Genomic DNA, 18,163 nt, shown 5'->3' on the forward strand with positions numbered 1-18,163 from the left:
GTCACAGGGGTTCCTAGATCAAAATTCAGTCTTTGAGGTAGTTGGGGGTTGAGCCATTCATTGCTTTGAAAACTAGGACCAGGGTCTTAAATTGGCAGAATAAACTGACTGGGAGCCAGTGGAGGGACTTGAGCACATGCCTGATGTGCTCACTTTTTGTGGCCTAAGCCACGGTGAAGGTGAAGCCACATTCATGCCTGTGCATCGTCTTCACATTCAGCTTCAGTTACAGCAACCCAGCCTGGAGGTGACAAATGCATGGAGTGCTGTGGTCAGGCCCTCACTGGGGCGTGGGGCGCGGAAGCATAAAGATGCCTAGCAAGCTAGTGGTGGAAGAAGGCATTTTGGGAAACTGATGCTACCTGGTCATCCAAGCTTAGCGAAGATTCAGACAGAACCCCGCTGCTTTGCCCCACTTTGGTGAATGGAAGCTGTGCACCTTCAGTGGAAGGTGAGACAACACCTTGACCAGCTCTTTGAAGCACTTTCTTCTTTCAAACAACTCCCCACAACTTAGGGCTCTTGAGCATATCCGGAAATATCTGAGCAAATAAACTGCCACGTGCTAAACAGCATTATTTTTACCCGATACACATGTTAGCCCCTAAGCAGGTGCTGCTTGCAGGAAGCAAAGCAGAATCTGCAGTGAGCTGCTGTCTTCAGTCTCTCATGTGCTTTAATCGAAGGAGAGGGTGTTGGGCTGTTTCCCCCCCAGAATCCAGTCCTATTTTGCATGGGATCACAAGTGTCAAACCTCGGGTCTAAGTTAGGGCACCCAATCCTGACCCTGAGCACTCAAACCAGCTGAAAGTATCAGACTGGGGTGCCCAAGTGCCAATCTGAGCACTGAGATGCAGGACTAGGTGCCTTAACTTAGATCCTCAAATTACAAAAGGATTTGTTATTTTTCAGTCTGAGAGTTGATTTCCCAGAGGTGCGTCCGGATGGAAAAGCAGCTCACAAAGCGATTCATTTCTCGGGATCTCCTCTCTGGTTTGCCCAGTTGCAGAGCAGGAGAGGGGAGTGGCTGCTGTTTCCTAGACTGAACATAGTTACTGAAATTGAGTCTCTCTGTTGATCTCACTGTATCTGTGTTAGAAGTTTGTTTGCTTGAGTACTCAGTGTGGGATGCCAGAGGAATTTGGCTTTAGAGATCATCTGGCACTGGATCAAAGACAACTCACAAAGCCATTTTCTGGTGGTCCAGTGTATTTGTTCCACTCTTGTCCCGACTTTGTTCCTCCCTCTTCTAGATTATCCACCCCTCTTGTGTCCTCCCCATTTTCCAGCTTTCTCCCCTGATGTCCATCCAAAATTTGGAAACCCCATTCTCTCATAGTCGGCAATTACTTCAGCAATATCACGTATGGCTGCCACCTTGGGGTAAACCACACACCTGACTGCCTCAGAAACCATCACCACCGCTTTACCCACAGTCGACTTTCCAACACCTAATTGCTTGGCAATGGACCTGTAGCAGTCTGGGGTAGGCCAGCTTCCAGACGGTTAGAGCAACTTGCTTCTGGATCAGAATGCCTTTATGGAGGAGTGTCACGGCAAATTGCTCACAAAGCACCAGAAATGTAGCTTACTTCATGTTTCTTCTTCTGTCCCCCCTGCTAGTCATCCCAGGTCTGCATGATGCTGTGACCCCACCAGGCTGTGCTTTTGGGCCTGCTCCAGAAGCCCAAGTCACCAGTGGCTGTAATGAATGCCATCAGCAACTTCAGCCAGTTTGCATCTGCCATGTCTGTCGTCCTCCTCCTGCTCCATCACAAGTTTTGTCAGGTGTCTTTGGTGGGTCAGAAAACACTGCTGAAATGTCCACCCACGTCTCACAGAAGCTCTGCCCATTTCCTGACACAGGAGTACAAGTGCAAACATGAGAAGTTCTTCAAAAGGTGCCTCCTCTGTGTTGCTGGCTCCGGTAGCTGGGAGCGCACTGACCAAAATGACTGCTCAGCAGGCTGTTCAAACTTCCCACCACACGAGAGGTGGAAAGTCAAGTTTTCCCACAGTGCACCACAGCCAAAGGGTAGAGTGGCCACATTGTGCGAGGGCACTAGGGAATCTGGGATATGGTTGGCTTGACTTGGGTCTGCGTGCTGCAGTGAGGATGCCAGAGCCCTAGTTTGAACCCAGGTTAATGTAGGGTTAACAATCAATGTAGACGCTCAAGCCCTTAGTTCTCTAATGCAGGGTCCACTGACTTGAGTCCCACTAACCCTGGGTTTACATTGCAATGTAGACATACCCCATACACTGCAATATAAGCCCAGGGTTAGTAGACCTCGTGTTGGCAGATCCTGGGTTTGTTAACCTAGGGCTTGAGTGTCTTTGCTCATTTGTAACCCCAGGTTAGGAATTGTTGAAACCTGGGTCCCAAATTGAGGCTGCAGCAAATCCAGCCACCCCTATCCCAGACTTCCTAGCGCCCTCTCAAAATGTGGCTGCTCTAGCCCTTTGTTCATGGTGCCGTGTGGGGAAAACTTGACTGTTCACCAAACTTGACTGTTCAGAGGACCAAGAAAGTCAGCCCATTGGATTGTGGGATACTTTTGGCAGACTCCCAGAGCACAAGTTCAACGGGGTTGTGTCTACACTGCAAAGCAATCGGGCTTGAACTCTGGGTCCCAGCCTGATTCAACCTCGGCTCCTCCACCCCCATGGGGTCCTTGGACCTGAGCCATGGTTTAGTGCACTTTGTGTGCAGATGGAAGGGTTAAGTCTGAACTCGAACCCTGGGCTTACATTGCAGTGTAGATATACCCCACAATTATCTTCCTCCATGTCCACTGTTCTGACCATGTTGCCATCCTCCAAGTCCTTGCACAAACTTCCTGTAGCCTTCTTCACCAAGTCTAAGTTCCTCATTCAGTCTTCAAGGACTGTGCCACATTGTGAACCACACCACACCTCTCATCTTCCTTTCACACAGCCCCTTAGGCCTGGAACTCCCTCTGTGTCGCTGTTCAGGAAGGACTTTCCTTTCCTTGATTCAAATGCCCACTTAGAACTCTCCTCTCCCACAAAGCCAGCTAACAATCGTCCAATTCAGTAACACCGTTGCCCACTCAATACCAAGGAAAAGAGCAACACTTGAACCTCCCTCTGTATTTCCCAGCATGTCTGATCTGTGTTGTCTGTGTCAGTTTTAAATTACTCGGGTAGGACCACATGTCCTTCTGTCTCCTAAAGCACCAAACAAAGGATTTCACTGGAAAACATGTCTGCTGCTTTCAAAGGTAGGAAGGAAATCTCACCCCTTCCTGAGCTCCACTCAGGTCAGTAGAGACAGAATGTAACTGCTTGTGGGCATGTCATTTAAGACCTGTCTGACCTGCTTTGGCATTAGAACATCAGCAGAACTAGCTATGTCCTTGCAAGATGGAGCCGTTGCTTTTATGCATGTCTGATTTAGGTAGTTCAGTATTTTCTGGCTTTGATGGAAGATATCATCTGGACAGATGGGCAAAGCTTGGGCAAATATTCTCCCCAAATCCAATTTCCTAGCATGTTCTCTCCCAAAAATGCATTTATAGCCGTTATGTTTGCATTTGTTTTGTGTTCCCTTTTGCAGATATTCTAGTGCATGAATTCACTGGGGGAAATGTTCAAGGAAACAGCAAATTATATGTGATTTAATACAGAATAATCATGGAAAGCAAGTTTTGAACTAATTCCAGGTACACCTGAAAACCTCACTCTAAAAGTTGCACTTACGCAATCAGGGAACAGATTATTCGCATGCTTACAGGCTTCGCTGGACTTGGTCCTTGGTCCTTAAAACAAAATTCTGTTGTCTTGACAATGTTATCTGTAATTATCTGGGGGAAGTTCCATGGCTGTTTTATACAGGAGGTCAGACTAGATTAGTGGTTTTCAACCTGTGGTCCACAGACCTCTGGGGCTCTGCAGACGATGTCTAAGAAGTCTGCAAAATGTTGTCATTACTATAGAACACTGGTTTTCAACCTGTGGTCCATGGACCCTTGGGGGTCCGCAGACCATGTCTAAGATTTCCAAAGGGAGCCGCACCTCCATGTGAAATTTTTTAGGGGTCTGCAAATGAAAAAAGGTTGAAAACCATGGGATTATATTATCACAATGGTCACGTCTGGTCTCGGAATCCATGAACATAGACAGGTTTGCTGGAGGTGATATTTCTAGCTAGCAAGTGTATTAATGTAGTGGCTTTAAACTATGTTTGTTGCTATCTGTCACTCAAATTACGAGAAATCTTAGGTGGTGAATGGGGTCAGCATGATAATAAACTGGGTTCTGATGACCAAGCCACATTCTTACTTTTATTGGTAAGTACCAGAGCCCCTATATTGATGGGTGTATTAGAAAAGCATATCAAATGGTCTTTTCTCCACATGTAGTGTTGTGGACTCTTGTTATTTTAGCATGAGTCTTGTGGTATTTGATGTTTTTACTTAAAGCACCATCCCCTGGAGTCAGATGACTGTGAGAATCTCTGTGTTCATAATTTAAAAAGTCAGCATCTAGCACTCATGGTTGCACAGAAAATGTCTGAAAATGTGACCCAAATGGGCACTAAAAATGCCAGATGCCCGCAGACAAAACCCAACCCCCCCAATTTTTTTTTAAATCCTGAGATTTTTAAACTAATTATTATTTTGGGGGGCCTGAGTCATGATTAGGAATATTTGGGGCTGGCAATACAGTACTCAGCTTTAAAGACAAAATAATCTGCCAAGGTAAAAAAACTTTAAAGATGGTAAAATGCATTTAAGGCAACACAGATTAAAAGAAATAATTTCAACAATTTAATTTGCTTTTCATCATGGATGCTGTAATGTCTCATTTTGTTCAGTTTGGGCAGTGAAATGAGACTGGTCCGTTTCACTTCCTGGTTCTCATGCCCCAGCACAAGGCAGCTGTGTTTGGGTTCCTAACACTGTAGTGCTATATAAGAGCTAGGCTGGAATTATTATTATTAGTGGTAAGTTTATACTACACGCAGGGGCGGCTCCAGGCACCAGCGCACCAAGCGTGTGCCTGGGGCGGCAAGCCGCGGGGGGCGGCCTGCCGGTCGCTGTGGGGGCGGCAATCAGGGAGCCTTTGGTGGCATGCCTGCGGGAGGTCCGCCAGTCCTGTGGCTTCGGCAGCAATTTGGCAGCAGGTACGCCGAAGCCGCGGGACTGGCGGACCTCCCGCAATCATGCCGCCGAAAGCTGCCTGACTGCCGTGCTTGGGGTGGCAAAATACATAGAGCCGCCCCTGACTACACGAACACTGTTTTGCTTGGTTTATTTAAATTTATTTTCCCTATAGTGTCATGAAAATTGGATCTTGTATACCCCTATATCCCCTTCCCCGTATTCTAAATTTAGGGCCTAAATCTATTTAACAGCATCTGTTTATAAAAGAAAATGAGTTTGGGAGATGGCCTTTAAAATTTTCCTTACACCCTCAGAATTAGACATAAGTAGCTGCAGTCCCCAGCTGTCTCTGCCACTCATCTCCCTGAGGGTGGGGAGAAAAACATGATGTGAAAGGGAAAGTTTCTGGCTCCAATTTGAAATAAAAGCTGAGTGGGTTCTGAGAGTCAGAAGCAGGATACCGTTCTGGCTCGCTCAGCTGAGGGTGTAAATGGAAGGGGTGGGGCAGGATGGAATGAGGGATAGAGGCAGACTGTTCAAGGTTTCCCATGTGAGTTGACATGTTATGGAATGTTATGCCATATGTAAGGTCACCGTGGGAGAGAGCAAAGAGGCGAGAAAAATGAGAGGGGAGGGAAGGAAACAGCGCACAATGGATTGTATGCAGCGGTAGCCGGCTACTCACGTCAGACTCATTCCAGAGGCCTGGGATACAGAAGGACTCCAGCAGGTCACTGCCACAAAGCAATAAGATACGAAGCTCTGAAGAAAGGGAGCAGAGAATGGAGAAATTGAGAGACATAGGCTGATGGCTTCCCCCTGTGACACTACTGAACCAACAATCCCTGCACTGTGTTGCTGGAGAGACTCTTTCTATAAGACACACAAACCAGGGCCTGATGCTTTGTGGCTATTCAAGGACCTATCGCACTTTCTGCAATAACAGTGATGTTAGCTGCAGTGCAGTACCCTGGCCAAGCCATCTGCCTACCCTAAATACCTCTTTAGTTTCAAACAGCATTTCATTTCCTCTCCTACACTGCTGTGCAGCATTGCTGTGGGCGGTTAAACAGCTGCTGCATTCCGCCCCAGAGATGGCTGCATTTCAGCACATGTGCATGTGCCGTGTAAAGTATCTCATGGGGAAAGAAGTGATTCCTGTGTATGTAGGTGTATAGGTTGATTTAGGATCTTTGAAAATGACAGATGTTCTATTAGTTCTCTGTTAGATATTACAAGGACCCGGACAACTGGTTAAAACCAGGGTCTCTAATGGGGGTGTCCCACTGCTCCCCAGCACTTCATCACTGTCATGGCAGATTAAGGTATTTGCCAGAAAGCCCCAATACTTGCTCACTGCAGGGCAAACCTGTACAGACTTTCATGTTGTCCCTTTAACTTCCCCTGTTTGGATCAGTCTCCCCTAAGTGGCTTGCTGACCTGCACAATTGCTGGCATTTTACTCTGAGATGTGTACAATATCACTTATTGACCCTCAGAACCTAGGATATTTAAAGGCACAGAAACTGCAAGTGTTCAGTGTTAGAACTGAGTGCTGCCGAACAGATTTCTCTGTCTACATCACCACTTTTGGCCACCAGAGGGAAGCAGCAATATTGCTTAAATTTGTAAGGATAGAGGAACACCCAATTTAACACAGCCTCCTGCCCCCCTCGCACACACTCCCTGTCTTAGTCACCTATAGCTGAGCGTAAGTCAGCACTTTCCTCAACTTCTGAACTCTGGGCTGGGTTAACTTAACACTTAAAGGGGTGCACAGAAGGCTCCAGTGATCATTTCCTGCCTGAGCTATCCATGCTCTGAGCTGTTAAATGATAGGCCCAAGGTCACAATGAGTCAGTATCAGAATTAGGAAGAGAAGTCAGGTGTCCCAACTCCCAGTCCTCTTTTCTAACCCTATAGCAATGCTGTCCTCCCTCCCCATGAGGATGGGACTCAGCCCAGGCCATTTCATCATCCTTTTGGGCCAGCCCAAATCCAGATGCCTGGTGTCCAATGGGAGTGATGACCCAGTCCCCTAATTTGGTGTCTGTGTTGTGCTTGGTTGCTAGAACAGACAGTTCATCCCCATTCCCTGCGTGGTCCCTCCCATGTCACCCACTGCGTCAGCCTGGGGGCAGAGAGCTGTGCTTTGCAGGGCCCTGCCTTCCCGAGGGCAGAACAGCGCGTACTCACCAATCTCCTCGTATCTCATCACGGTCCCCAAATTTGCATTCTCATCTGGAGAAAGAGAAGTGCCAGAGTCCAAGCTTTAAATGAGCGTCCATGCCAGAGTGTGCCCAGGAGGGGAGACGGCTCTTTAACTGTTCAGCAGTGGCTCTTAGTGTTAACAGGATTCCTGCTCTACCAGCGCATACCTGTATACTAGCACCTGGTGGTGGATTCCCCGTCACTCAGTCTTTCGAAGGAGATTGGGCGTCTTTCTAAAAGATCTGCTCCCGCTCAACGGGGGAATGGCTGGTTGAGGTTCTAGGGCCCGCATGGTGCAAGAGGTCAGGCCAGGTGATCATAAAGGGATCATCCAGCCTTACAATCAATGGTGAGAGAGACTGCGTAGATTTCCTGTTAGTGGTTGGGGTTAATACTTCTGGGGATTCTTTCATCTTGGTCAGGGCCGGCTCTAGGCACCAGCAAACCAAGCACGTGCTTGGGGCAGCAAAATTGCAGGGGCAGCATTCTGGGGGAGGCAGTTGCGCTCTCTGAGTTTTGTTGTTGTTGTTTTTGCTTCGGCAGTTGTGCGCTCAGAGGTGGTTTTTTTTTTTTTTTTTTTTTGCTTGGGGCGGCAAAAAACCTAGAGCCAGCCCTGACCTTGATGGTGTCTGTCTACATCCAGGCATTGCAAACTCAAGGAGTTGCTGTGCCTCTTCCCCTAGGATAGCCGGGCTCAGCGGGGCAGATTTCCCTAGTTAAGCTAATGCTTCTTCCTGCTGAGCAATCCAGGGAAATCCTGGGAGGGATCTGAGTGCCTACCTGCAATGAATTTTGGCATAACCCCTGACAATCTCTGTGACAACCAGGGAGATGCTGTCAGGGAGAGAGTGGGGGCCTGGTCATCAGCTGGTATAAATGGACATAGCACCACTGTTGTCAATGGATCTACATTGATTTGCACCCACTGAGGATCTGGCTGCGAGTGATACCACAGCACTGGGTTGGATGGGAGGCAGAAAGGAGGAGGAAGACCATGGAGTGGGGAGGACCATAGATGAATGCAAGCATCTATATTTTCATAACGTACCCACAAAAGTGAAGCGCTCCATTGGCGGACGGACACAGCAAATCCGGCTCAGGCTTTCTCCCATCTTCCCCAAGATCTTTGCTGGAGGGACAGAGAATAGGTAAAAGGCAGATTCAGAGTCTGAGCCACTTGCAAGAACCACGTCTCACTGCACAAGGCCTGTCTGTTATTCCCCTACAGAGCTTTCGGAACACACAGGGCATTTGACTCTGAGGGTATGTCTACACTACGAAATTAGGTCGAATTTATAGAAGCCGGTTTTATAGAAATCGGTTGTATACAGCCGATTGTGTGTGTCCCCACATAAAATGCTCTGAGTGCATTAAGTCGGCAGACCGCGTCCACAGTACCGAGGCTAGCGTCGACTTCCGGAGCGTTGCACTATGGGTAGCTATCCCACAGTTCCCGCAGTCTCCGCCGCCCATTGGAATTCTGGGTTGAGATCCCAATGCCTGAATGATGCAAAACAGTGTCGCGGGGGGTTCTGGGTACATGTCGTCAGGCCCCTCCCCCTCCGTCAGAGCAACGGCAGACAATCGATTCGCACCTTTTTAACTAGGTTACCTGTGCAGACAACATACCATGGCAAGCATGGAGCCCGCTCAGCTCAGCTCACCATCACCATATGTCATCTGGGTGCCGGCAGACATGGTACTGCATTGCTACACAGCAGCAACTAACTAATTGCCTTTTGGCAGTAAACAGTGCAGTATGACTGGTAGTCTTCATTGGCAATCTGGGTGCTGGCAGACGTGGGGCTGGCAGACGTGGGGCTGCATTGCTACACAGCAGCAGCCCCTTGCCTTTTGGCAGTAGATGGTGTATTAAGACTGATATCCATCGTCGTCATATTGCAGTTCAATCATGGGCACCTGGGCAGACATGCTTAGTCCTATCGAACCGTCTTGACGATGATGGCTATCACTCTTAGTACACTATTTTCTGCCAAGCGCCCAGTATTTTCTGCCAAGCACCCAGAAGATGCCGAGGGCTATCAGTCATGCTGCACCGTTGGCTGCCAGCTTAAGATGTAAAATATAGATGGACCAAATTTGTTCTGTATTCATTTGCTTCCCCCTCTCTCCGTGAAATCAACAGCCTGCTAAACCCAGGGTTTTGAGTTCAATCTTTGGGGGGGGGCATTCTGTGTGACAGTTGTTTGTGTTTCTCCCTGATGCACAGCCCCCTTTGTTGATTTGAATTCCGTTGTACCTGTATGCCATGTCGTCACTCGCCCCTCCCTCCCTCCGTCAGATACTAGTTTTGTGCCTTTTTTCAGACCAGACGCCATAGCACTGGGATCATGGAGCCCGCTCAGATCACCGCGGCAATTATGAGCACTATGAACACCATGCGCATTGTCCTGGAGTATATGCAGAGCCAGGACATGCCAAAGCAAAACCAGGACCAGCCGAGGAGGCGATTGCAGCGCGGCGACGAGATTGATGAGGAAATTGACATGGATGTAAACCTCTCACAAAATACAGGTCCCAGCAATGTGCAAATCATGGTGTTACTGGGGCAGGTTCATGCCATGGAACGCCGATTCTGGGCTTGGGAAACAAGCACAGACTGGTGGGACCACATCGTGCTGCAGGTGTGGGACGATTTCCAGTGGCTGCGAAACTTTCGCATGCATAAGGGCACTTTCATGGAACTTTGTGACTTGCTTTCCCCTGCCCTGAAGTGCCAGAAAACCAGGATGAGAGCAGCCCTCACAGTTGAGAAGCGAGTGGCGATAGCCCTGTGGAAGCTTGCAACGCCAGACAGCTACCGGTCAGTTGGGAATCAATTTGGAGTGGGCAAATCTACTGTGGGGGCTGCTGTGATCCAAGTTGCCAGGGCAATCAAAGACCTGGTGATATCAAGTGAGTGACTCTGGGAAATGTGCAGGCCATAGTGGATGGCTTTGCGGCAATGGGATTCCCAAACTGTGGTGGGGTGATAGACGGAACCCATATCCCTATCTTGTTACCGGAGCACCAAGCCACCGAGTACATAAACCGCAAGGGGTACTTTTCAATGCCGCTGCTGCAAGCCCTGGTGGATCACAAGGGATGTTTCACCAACATCAACATGGGATGGCTGGGAAAGGTACATGATGCTTGCGTCTTCAGGCACTCTGGTCTGTTTTGAAAGCTGGAGGAAGGGACTTTCTTCCCGGACCAGAAAATAACCGTTGGGGATGTTGAAATGCCTATCGTGATCCTTGGGGATCCAGCCTACCCCTTAATGCCATGGCTCGTGAAGCCGTACACAGGCAGCCTGGACAGTAGTCAGGACCTGTTCAACTACAGGCTGAGCAAGTGCCGAATGGTGGTGGAATGTGCATTTGGATGTTTAAAAGCGCGCTGGCGCAGCTTACTGACTCGCTCAGACCTCAGCGAAAAGAATATCCCCATTGTTATTGCTGCTTGCTGTGCGCTCCACAATATCTGTGAGAGTAAGGGGGAGACATTTATGGCGGGGTGGGAGGATGAGGCCAATTGCCTGGCCGCTAATTACGCGCAGCCAGACACTAGGGTGGTTAGAGGAGCACAGCAGGGCGCGGTGTGCATCAGAGAAGCTTTGAAAATGAGTTTTGTGATTGGCCAGGCTATGGTGTGGAACTTCTGTTTGTTTCTTCTTGATGAACCCCCCGCACCCGGTTCACTCAACTTCCCTGTAAACCAAGCACCCCACCCTCCCCTCCCCCCTTCGAGAACCACTTGCAGAGGCAATAAAGTCATTGTTACTACTCATTCATGCAATCTTTATTAATTCATCACACAACTAGGGGGATAATTGCCAAGGTAGCCCGGGAGGGGTGAGGGAGGAGGGAAGGAAAAGGACACACTGCAGTTTAAAACTTTAGCATTTATTGAAGGCCAGCCTTCCCATGCTCGGGCAATCATCTGGGGTGGAGTGACTGGGGGCCGGAGGCCCTCCCACCGTGTTCTTGGGCGTCTGGGTGAGGAGGCAATGGGACTTGGGGAGGAGGGCTGTTGGTTACACAGGGGCTGTAACGGCAGTCTCTGCTCCTGCTGCCTTTCCTGCAGCTCAACCATATGCTGGAGCATATCAGTTTGATGCTCCAGCAGCCAGAGCATCGACTCTTGCCTTCTGTCTACAAGCTGACGCCACCTATCATTTTCAGCACGCAATTCAGCCCACCACCTCTCCTCTCATTCATATTGTGCTTTTCTGTAGTCAGTTATTGACTGCCTCCACGCATTCTGCTGTGCTCTTTCAGCGTGGGAGGACATCTGGAGCTCCGAGACCATATCATCCCGAGTCCGCCGTTTTCTCCTTCTAATCTTCGCTGGCCTCTGTGAAGTAGAAACATTTGCAGCTGGTGGAGGAGAAGGGAGAGGTGGTTAAAAAAGACACATTTTAGAGAACAATGGGTAAACTCTTTCACATTAAATTTTGCTGTTCACATTACACAGCACATGTGCTTTCGTTACAAGGTCGCATTTTTCCTCTTACATTGAGGGCCTGCCGGTTTGGTGTGAGAGATCACTCATGCAGTGCCAGGCAATAGATTTCGGCTTGCAGGCAGCCATGGTAAGCCCCACAGTCTTTTGGCTTTTTTAACCTTCTTAACATGTGGGAATGGTTTCAAACAGTAGCGCCCTCATTTCCCATACCAAGCACCCGTTGGGTTGGCTATTTAAAATGGGTTTGCAATGTAAAAGGAGGGGCTGCGGTTTCCGGGTTAACATGTAGCACAAACCCAACTACCCCCACACACACACCCAATTCTCGCGAATGATCACTTCACCCCTCCCCCGCACCGTGTGGCTAACAGCGGGGAACATTTCTGTTCAGCAGAGCAGGAACGGGCACCTCTGAATGTCCCCTTAATAAAATCGCCCCATTTCAACCAGGTGACCGTGAATGATATCACTCTCCTGAGGATAACAAAGAGCGATAAGGAATGGGTGTTGTCTGCATGCCAGCAAACTCCGGGACCATACGCTGCCATGCTTTGTTATGCAATGATTCCAGACTAGGTGCTACTGGCCTGGCGTGGTAAAGTGTCCTACCATGGTGGACGGGATAAGGCAGCCTTCCCCAGAAACCTTTTGCAAAGGCTTTGGGAGTACATGAAGGAGAGCTTTCTGGAGATGTCCCTGGAGGATTTCCGCTCCATCCCCATACATGTTAACAGACTTTTCCAGTAGCTGTACTGGCTGCGATTGGCAGGGCAAATTAATCATTAAACACGCTTGCTTTTAAACCATGTGTAATATTTACAAAGGTACACTCACCAGAGGTCCCTTGTGTGCCCTCAGGGTCTGGGAGCATGCCTTGGGTGAGTTCGGGGGGTTTACTGGTTCTAGGTCCAGGGTGATAAACATATCCTGGCTGTTGGGGAAATCGGTTTCTCCGCTTCCTTGCTGTGAGATATCTTCATTGTCCTCATCCTCATCTTCCTCGTACCCCGAACCCACTTCCCTGTTGTGTGATTCTCCATTGATGGAGTCAAAGCACATGTTTGGGATAGGGTGGCTGCACCCCCTAGCATTGCATACAGCTCCGCGTAGAAGCGGCATGTTTGCGGCTCTGTCCCGGATCTTCTGTTTGTCTCTCTGGCTTTGTGGTATGCTTGCCTTAGCTCCTTAATTTTCACGCGGCACTGCTGTGCGTCCCTCTTATGGCCTCTGTCCTTCATGGCCTTGGAGACGTTTTCTAATATTTTGCCATTTCGTTTACTGCTACGGAGTTCAGCTAGCACTGATTCATCTCCCTATATGGCGAGCAGATCCCGTACCTCCCATTCGGTCCATGATGGAGGTCTTTTGCGATCCTGGGACTCCATCATGGTTACCTGTGCTGATGAGCTCTCCGTGGTCACCTGTACTCTCCATGCTGGGCAAACAGGAAATGAAATTCAAACAGTCGCTGGGCTTTTCCTATCTACCTGGTCAGTGCATCCGAGTTGAGAGTGCTGTCCAGAGCGGTCACAATGAAGCACTGTGGGATAGCTCCCGGAGGCCAATAACGTCGAATTCTGTTCACACTACCCCAATTCCGACCCACTAAGGCCGATTTTATCGCTAATCCCCTCGTCTGAGGTGGAGTAAAGAAACCAGTTTAAAGGGCCCTTTAAGTCGAAAAAAGGGACTTAGCCGTGTGAACGTGTCCAGGCTTAATTCGATTTAACTCTGCTAAATTCGACCTAAACTCGTAGTGTAGACCAGGCCTGAGGGTGTGGGGGAATCCCCGCTGGCCAGCTCTGCTGGCTGGGTTCTTAAATCAATAAGCTCTCGCCCCCACCTTCTGTACAGTTTGTATCCACTTCCGTCTGTTTGAATGACTCGTTTAGAGCCTTGTTGCTGGATTGAAGTTATTTCATGTAGATGTGCATCATCCTGAAGAGCTTCTTCCCCCTCACCAAGATTTGGAAAGAAACCAATATTTTCTGCTAAGGATCTGATCAGCAACTTGGTGCAAATGGCCCCTTACTGGTTTGGTTACTAAAGCCCCAATCTATGGAGATGATCATTGTTTCATGATTTCAGCCCCCTCTTAAAACTTTAATTTCACCCTGTTTGGATTTTTAATGAAGCTAGGTGTGCAGTTGTGGGTGCACCATGCACTCAGGATTGTGCCTAATCTGCATCTGGAATGACCATGATTGCAAATACAAAACAGGTAACAGCATATTTAAAATGTCCTCAGGCAGCCCCCTGAGTGGTTAATCATTGGATTTAAGTGTGACATGCAGTACTTACATGTAAAAAATAGGCATGAAATTGCACTTCTACCACGTTTAAGGATCAAGCGTGGTTTTGGGGCAATTTTAAGATGCACCTTTACCCCGATATAATGTTGTCCTTGGGAACCATAAAATCTTACTGCGTTATAGGTGAAACCGCATTATATCGAATTTGCTTTGATCTGCCGGAGTGCGCAGCCCCGCCCCCCCGGAGCACTGCTTTATCGCGTTATATCCGAATTCATGTTCTATCGGGCCACGTTATATCGGGGTAGAGATGTACCTTTTTCATGTAGATTTAGTGCCAGAGTGACAGCCCTTCGAAAGGGAAGTCCTCTATTCATTCACAGAACAGGTAGAGCATAGACATTGGCATAGAGCATAGACTTCCTCCCAATACTCTCCCTATGCACCTTAACTTGAACCTGAAGAGACCACTTTTAGCTGTGGAGCGTGGCTCAATCTCCATGGCCCGTTTGGTCTTTTTCCCATGTTGCTCCTGGTGCCAATTGTGTGGACACTCAAGTGGACTCTGCCGATGGATCCCAGTCAATAAGGAGTGGGGAAGGGAGAGAGAAGATAGTAAAAGGACCCAGTGACAGGTAGGTTGCATTTTCCAACCCTGAACCCAAATATTGCTGAATTGCATGGGTTTGGAATCTCAATTCACTCTAATTATACATTTTGGAACCACACAGTCTTATCTGAAACCTTCATTTATTGTTTCTTGGACAGGTCTGTTTTTGTTCCCCATTTCTGGGAGAACAGGTCTGGGGATTTCAGACTGGTGCTGTCTGCAGGGCTTACCTCTGCTCCATTTGGAGACCTTCTCTCTGCTGAGACCTACCTGCTGTGGGCTTGTTGGAAATGTTGCTGTTCTGGTAAATGGGCTGTGGAGACTCATTCTGGGGCTGTCCAATCACTGGGGTCATGGAAGGTGTGTTCACATTGGAGAGGATGCAGCCAGTCACTCGCTAGGGTGGGGATGAAATGTAAGGAGTCAGTAATATAACTCCAGAGCCAGAAACACATCCATAGATCTCTCGCTATAGCTTGGTAGCCAGCCCTACAGCTCACAAATTAACAACATTCTCCAGTCATTACTAGGAGAAACATGGCCTCATTTCATGCTTCCCGTTCCCAATCAGTAAAATGAGACCGGGCCATATGACCTAATGAAAGGCAATGAAACCAGGGGAAGGAGATAGGCTTCAGAGCCCAAGCTCCAACCTGAAGTGCATCTTCAAAGCGCTGTCTATACAGCTACTTTTGGAGTGCCCATAATAACCCAAGTCTGTAGGCCTGGGCGAGGAGGCTCGCTTAGCATACCCTAAGCATCTCCATAAATAGGATACCCACCGGAATGATTTCTATTCTGTGTGATGAGACCGGCTTGATCAGTGCAAAACCATTATAAGGATACAATTCAAAAACTGGTATTGACAAAATATTAACCCAAATGCCCTCTCCCATTTAGCCCTGTATATTTCATGGCTGCCTTAACTTTTCGCGTGAATTAATAAGGACAATTGTGTGTTTTCAAGTATTCGTCTCCTGGATTCTTAGGCGTAAGATGAAGGCCAAAGCTAAGCAAGAGGGGAGATGCTGTTATCACCGGAGATGTCTGTCCGCATGCAGGCAGATCTTATACCAGCTTGGCAACATTCTAGTCACCGACTCACCAGAGCTGAGTAATGTTTTGTCAGGCAGGTAAAGTGTCACTGGATTTTCCATGATTATCAATCAAAGTAAAGGGCAGCTGAGCAGATTTTGGTGCCCAGGCTGGACAATTTTGCAAGGCTGATTTATACATTGCAATTTCATTTGCAGTTTCATTTTTTTCCTAATGACTCAAGATTTCTCCCCACCTCCCCGCCCCGTTACTGTTCTTCTAAGCACACATGGGCCTCATGGAAATAGGAGACTTCAAACGTTCTCTGTTCTTTTAAAGTGAATTTGGTGTCAGCCTGGAAGCCCCGGGGAGTGAAAAACTCTCTGTATCCACACCATGAGGTTGGAAGAGGGAAAGGCCGTGTCAGCTTCCCCCATGCTGCCATGTTGGTGTGCCCTTCCCCTGTTCTGTAGGGACTGGCTCTGGGGTAATTCAGTCTCCATGGCCCATTCAGTCTTTGTCCCCTCTACTGCATCTGCTAAAATGGGTGTTGGCCAGTGGTGGTCATATCCGAGTGCCTGCGTGACCATCTCTGGGGTGAGAGGGGCCGTCAGCCTTCTGGTCCATTCAGTCTTCTCTCCTGAGTATGATAAAATGACTTCCAATTAATGCTAATTGGTGGTGGGTTTTGTGATGCAGCCACCTGTGCACTAGTAGCTGGGCTATGCTCTCCAAAGTCATTTCACGAAGGCCACTGTGAACAGCTGCTAGATGACAGTCGGCTTCAGTCAGTGTCAAACTGCCAGATTGGAGCCAGTCCCCAGAGGTGAAAGGCTCCCGCTCACATGAGCCATGCATTTCCCTTTCAGGCCGCGATCCTAAGAGAAATAGAAAAGCTGGCTCTTGATTTGACTGCGTGTGAACCTGCTTCTGTGAGGAGATTGCCGCACACATCTCAAAGAGGCAGACAGGCAGGCTTTAAACATTGTTTTAGCCCTGCAGTGAGTTAGCACTGTTCTGGATCCCCAGCCCCCATGTTGCTGCCCAGGATAAGAGTGCAATGTTGCTAACTCACCCTGTGCTAGGAGAGAAAGACATCAGAATAATGACTGCACTCCACACACATTCTTGCATCAAGTCTTATTTCCTGAGCCAATCCCACCTGCTCCTTCCTTCCGCTCCCTTCGAACTGAAGGCAAGAAGTGAGCAGACGGGGCATCATTAACTGCGGAATCCTGGGGTGGCTCCTGCCCTGCTAGCTAAGAACTTTAAAGGAATGTTAATGTGGTTGGGGGTGGAGAATCCAACCCACCCTGAGCTCTCACTATAATCCCTTCCCTCATATCCGCGCTGCTCACCTCCCTTCAGAGGAATTTGAACCATCATAAAAATTTCATCTGACTGGAGGGTGGATTTGAAATGATTCAGAACAACTTGGCTTGTTCCCAGAATGTTCTCTCAAGGTAACGATAGCACTGAGTCGTCAGCTCTCCTCCCTTCAGTTCCGCTCCATGGGGCAGGGATCCAGAGGGGCAGAACAGCAGAGGGAAGCAGTGTTGTGTGAGACACAATATTCGGCCTAGCCTGCCTGTCCAGACTGCTGAGGCGCGAGTTCAGGCTTTCCTCATCTTGTGTCTCGACTACTGTAATCTGCCCCTCTCTGGCCTTGTTGCCAGCCATGCTGCCTTCCTCAATCCAGTCAAAACGCTGCTAGTAGGGTCACAGAATCATAGAAATGAAGGGCAGGAAGGGACCTTGAGAAGTCATCTAGTCCAAGCCCCTGTACTGAGGCAGGACCCTCAGCCTAGACCATCCCTGACAGGTGTTTGTCCAACCTCCTCTTAAAAACCTCCAATGGTAGGGATTCCACAACCTCCCTGGGAAGCCTATTCCATGGCTTAACCACCCTTAGAGTTAGAAAGATTTTCCTAATATCTAATCTAATTTTGTTGCAGATTAAGCCCATTACTACTTGTCCTACCTTCCATGGACATGGAGAACAAATGATTGCTAGCCTCTTTATAAGAGCCCTTAACATAGATGAAGTCTATCATCAGGTCTTTTTCCAAGACTGAACATGCCCAGTGTTTTTAAGTTTTCTTTATAGGTCAGGTTTGCTAAACCTTTTACCATTTGTTGCTCTTCTCTGGGCTCTCTCCATTTGTCCACATCTTTCTTCAAGTGTGGTGCCCAGAACTGGACAGAGCATTCCAGCTGGGGTCTCCCCAGGGCTGAGTAGAGCAGGTCAGTTACCCCCTGTGTCTTACACAGGGCAATCCTGTTAATACCCCCCAGAATGGTCATTTTGACTTCCACTTTCACCACATCACTTCTCTGCTGGCATTCCTCTAATGGCTCCCCCTCTTCCATGAGTGCCTTGTCTTTGCCTTTAAAGCCTTCTCCATTTACCCCCTCCCTAACCATCAGATCTACTAGCTTACCGAGCTGTGGACACTCCA

At 48.5% G+C, this 18,163-nt stretch overlaps 1 protein-coding gene across 1 annotated transcript in view; it reads right to left on the minus strand.

Annotated features, from left to right (window-relative positions):
- Nucleotides 1–18,163, minus strand: part of NMNAT2 (nicotinamide nucleotide adenylyltransferase 2) — an 86,267-nt gene that overhangs the window by 7,014 nt on the left and 61,090 nt on the right. The window contains exons 5-8 of the mRNA XM_054037616.1: nucleotides 14,940–15,066; nucleotides 8,389–8,469; nucleotides 7,326–7,370; nucleotides 5,815–5,891 (exon numbers count right to left, since the gene is read on the minus strand). Of these exons, the coding sequence (XP_053893591.1) occupies nucleotides 5,815–5,891; nucleotides 7,326–7,370; nucleotides 8,389–8,469; nucleotides 14,940–15,066 (330 nt within the window). The remainder of the gene's footprint in view (nucleotides 1–5,814; nucleotides 5,892–7,325; nucleotides 7,371–8,388; nucleotides 8,470–14,939; nucleotides 15,067–18,163) is intronic.

Source organism: Malaclemys terrapin, chromosome 8, assembly GCF_027887155.1.
Source record: "Malaclemys terrapin pileata isolate rMalTer1 chromosome 8, rMalTer1.hap1, whole genome shotgun sequence".
In the NCBI taxonomy this organism is placed as follows: Eukaryota; Metazoa; Chordata; order Testudines; family Emydidae; genus Malaclemys; species Malaclemys terrapin.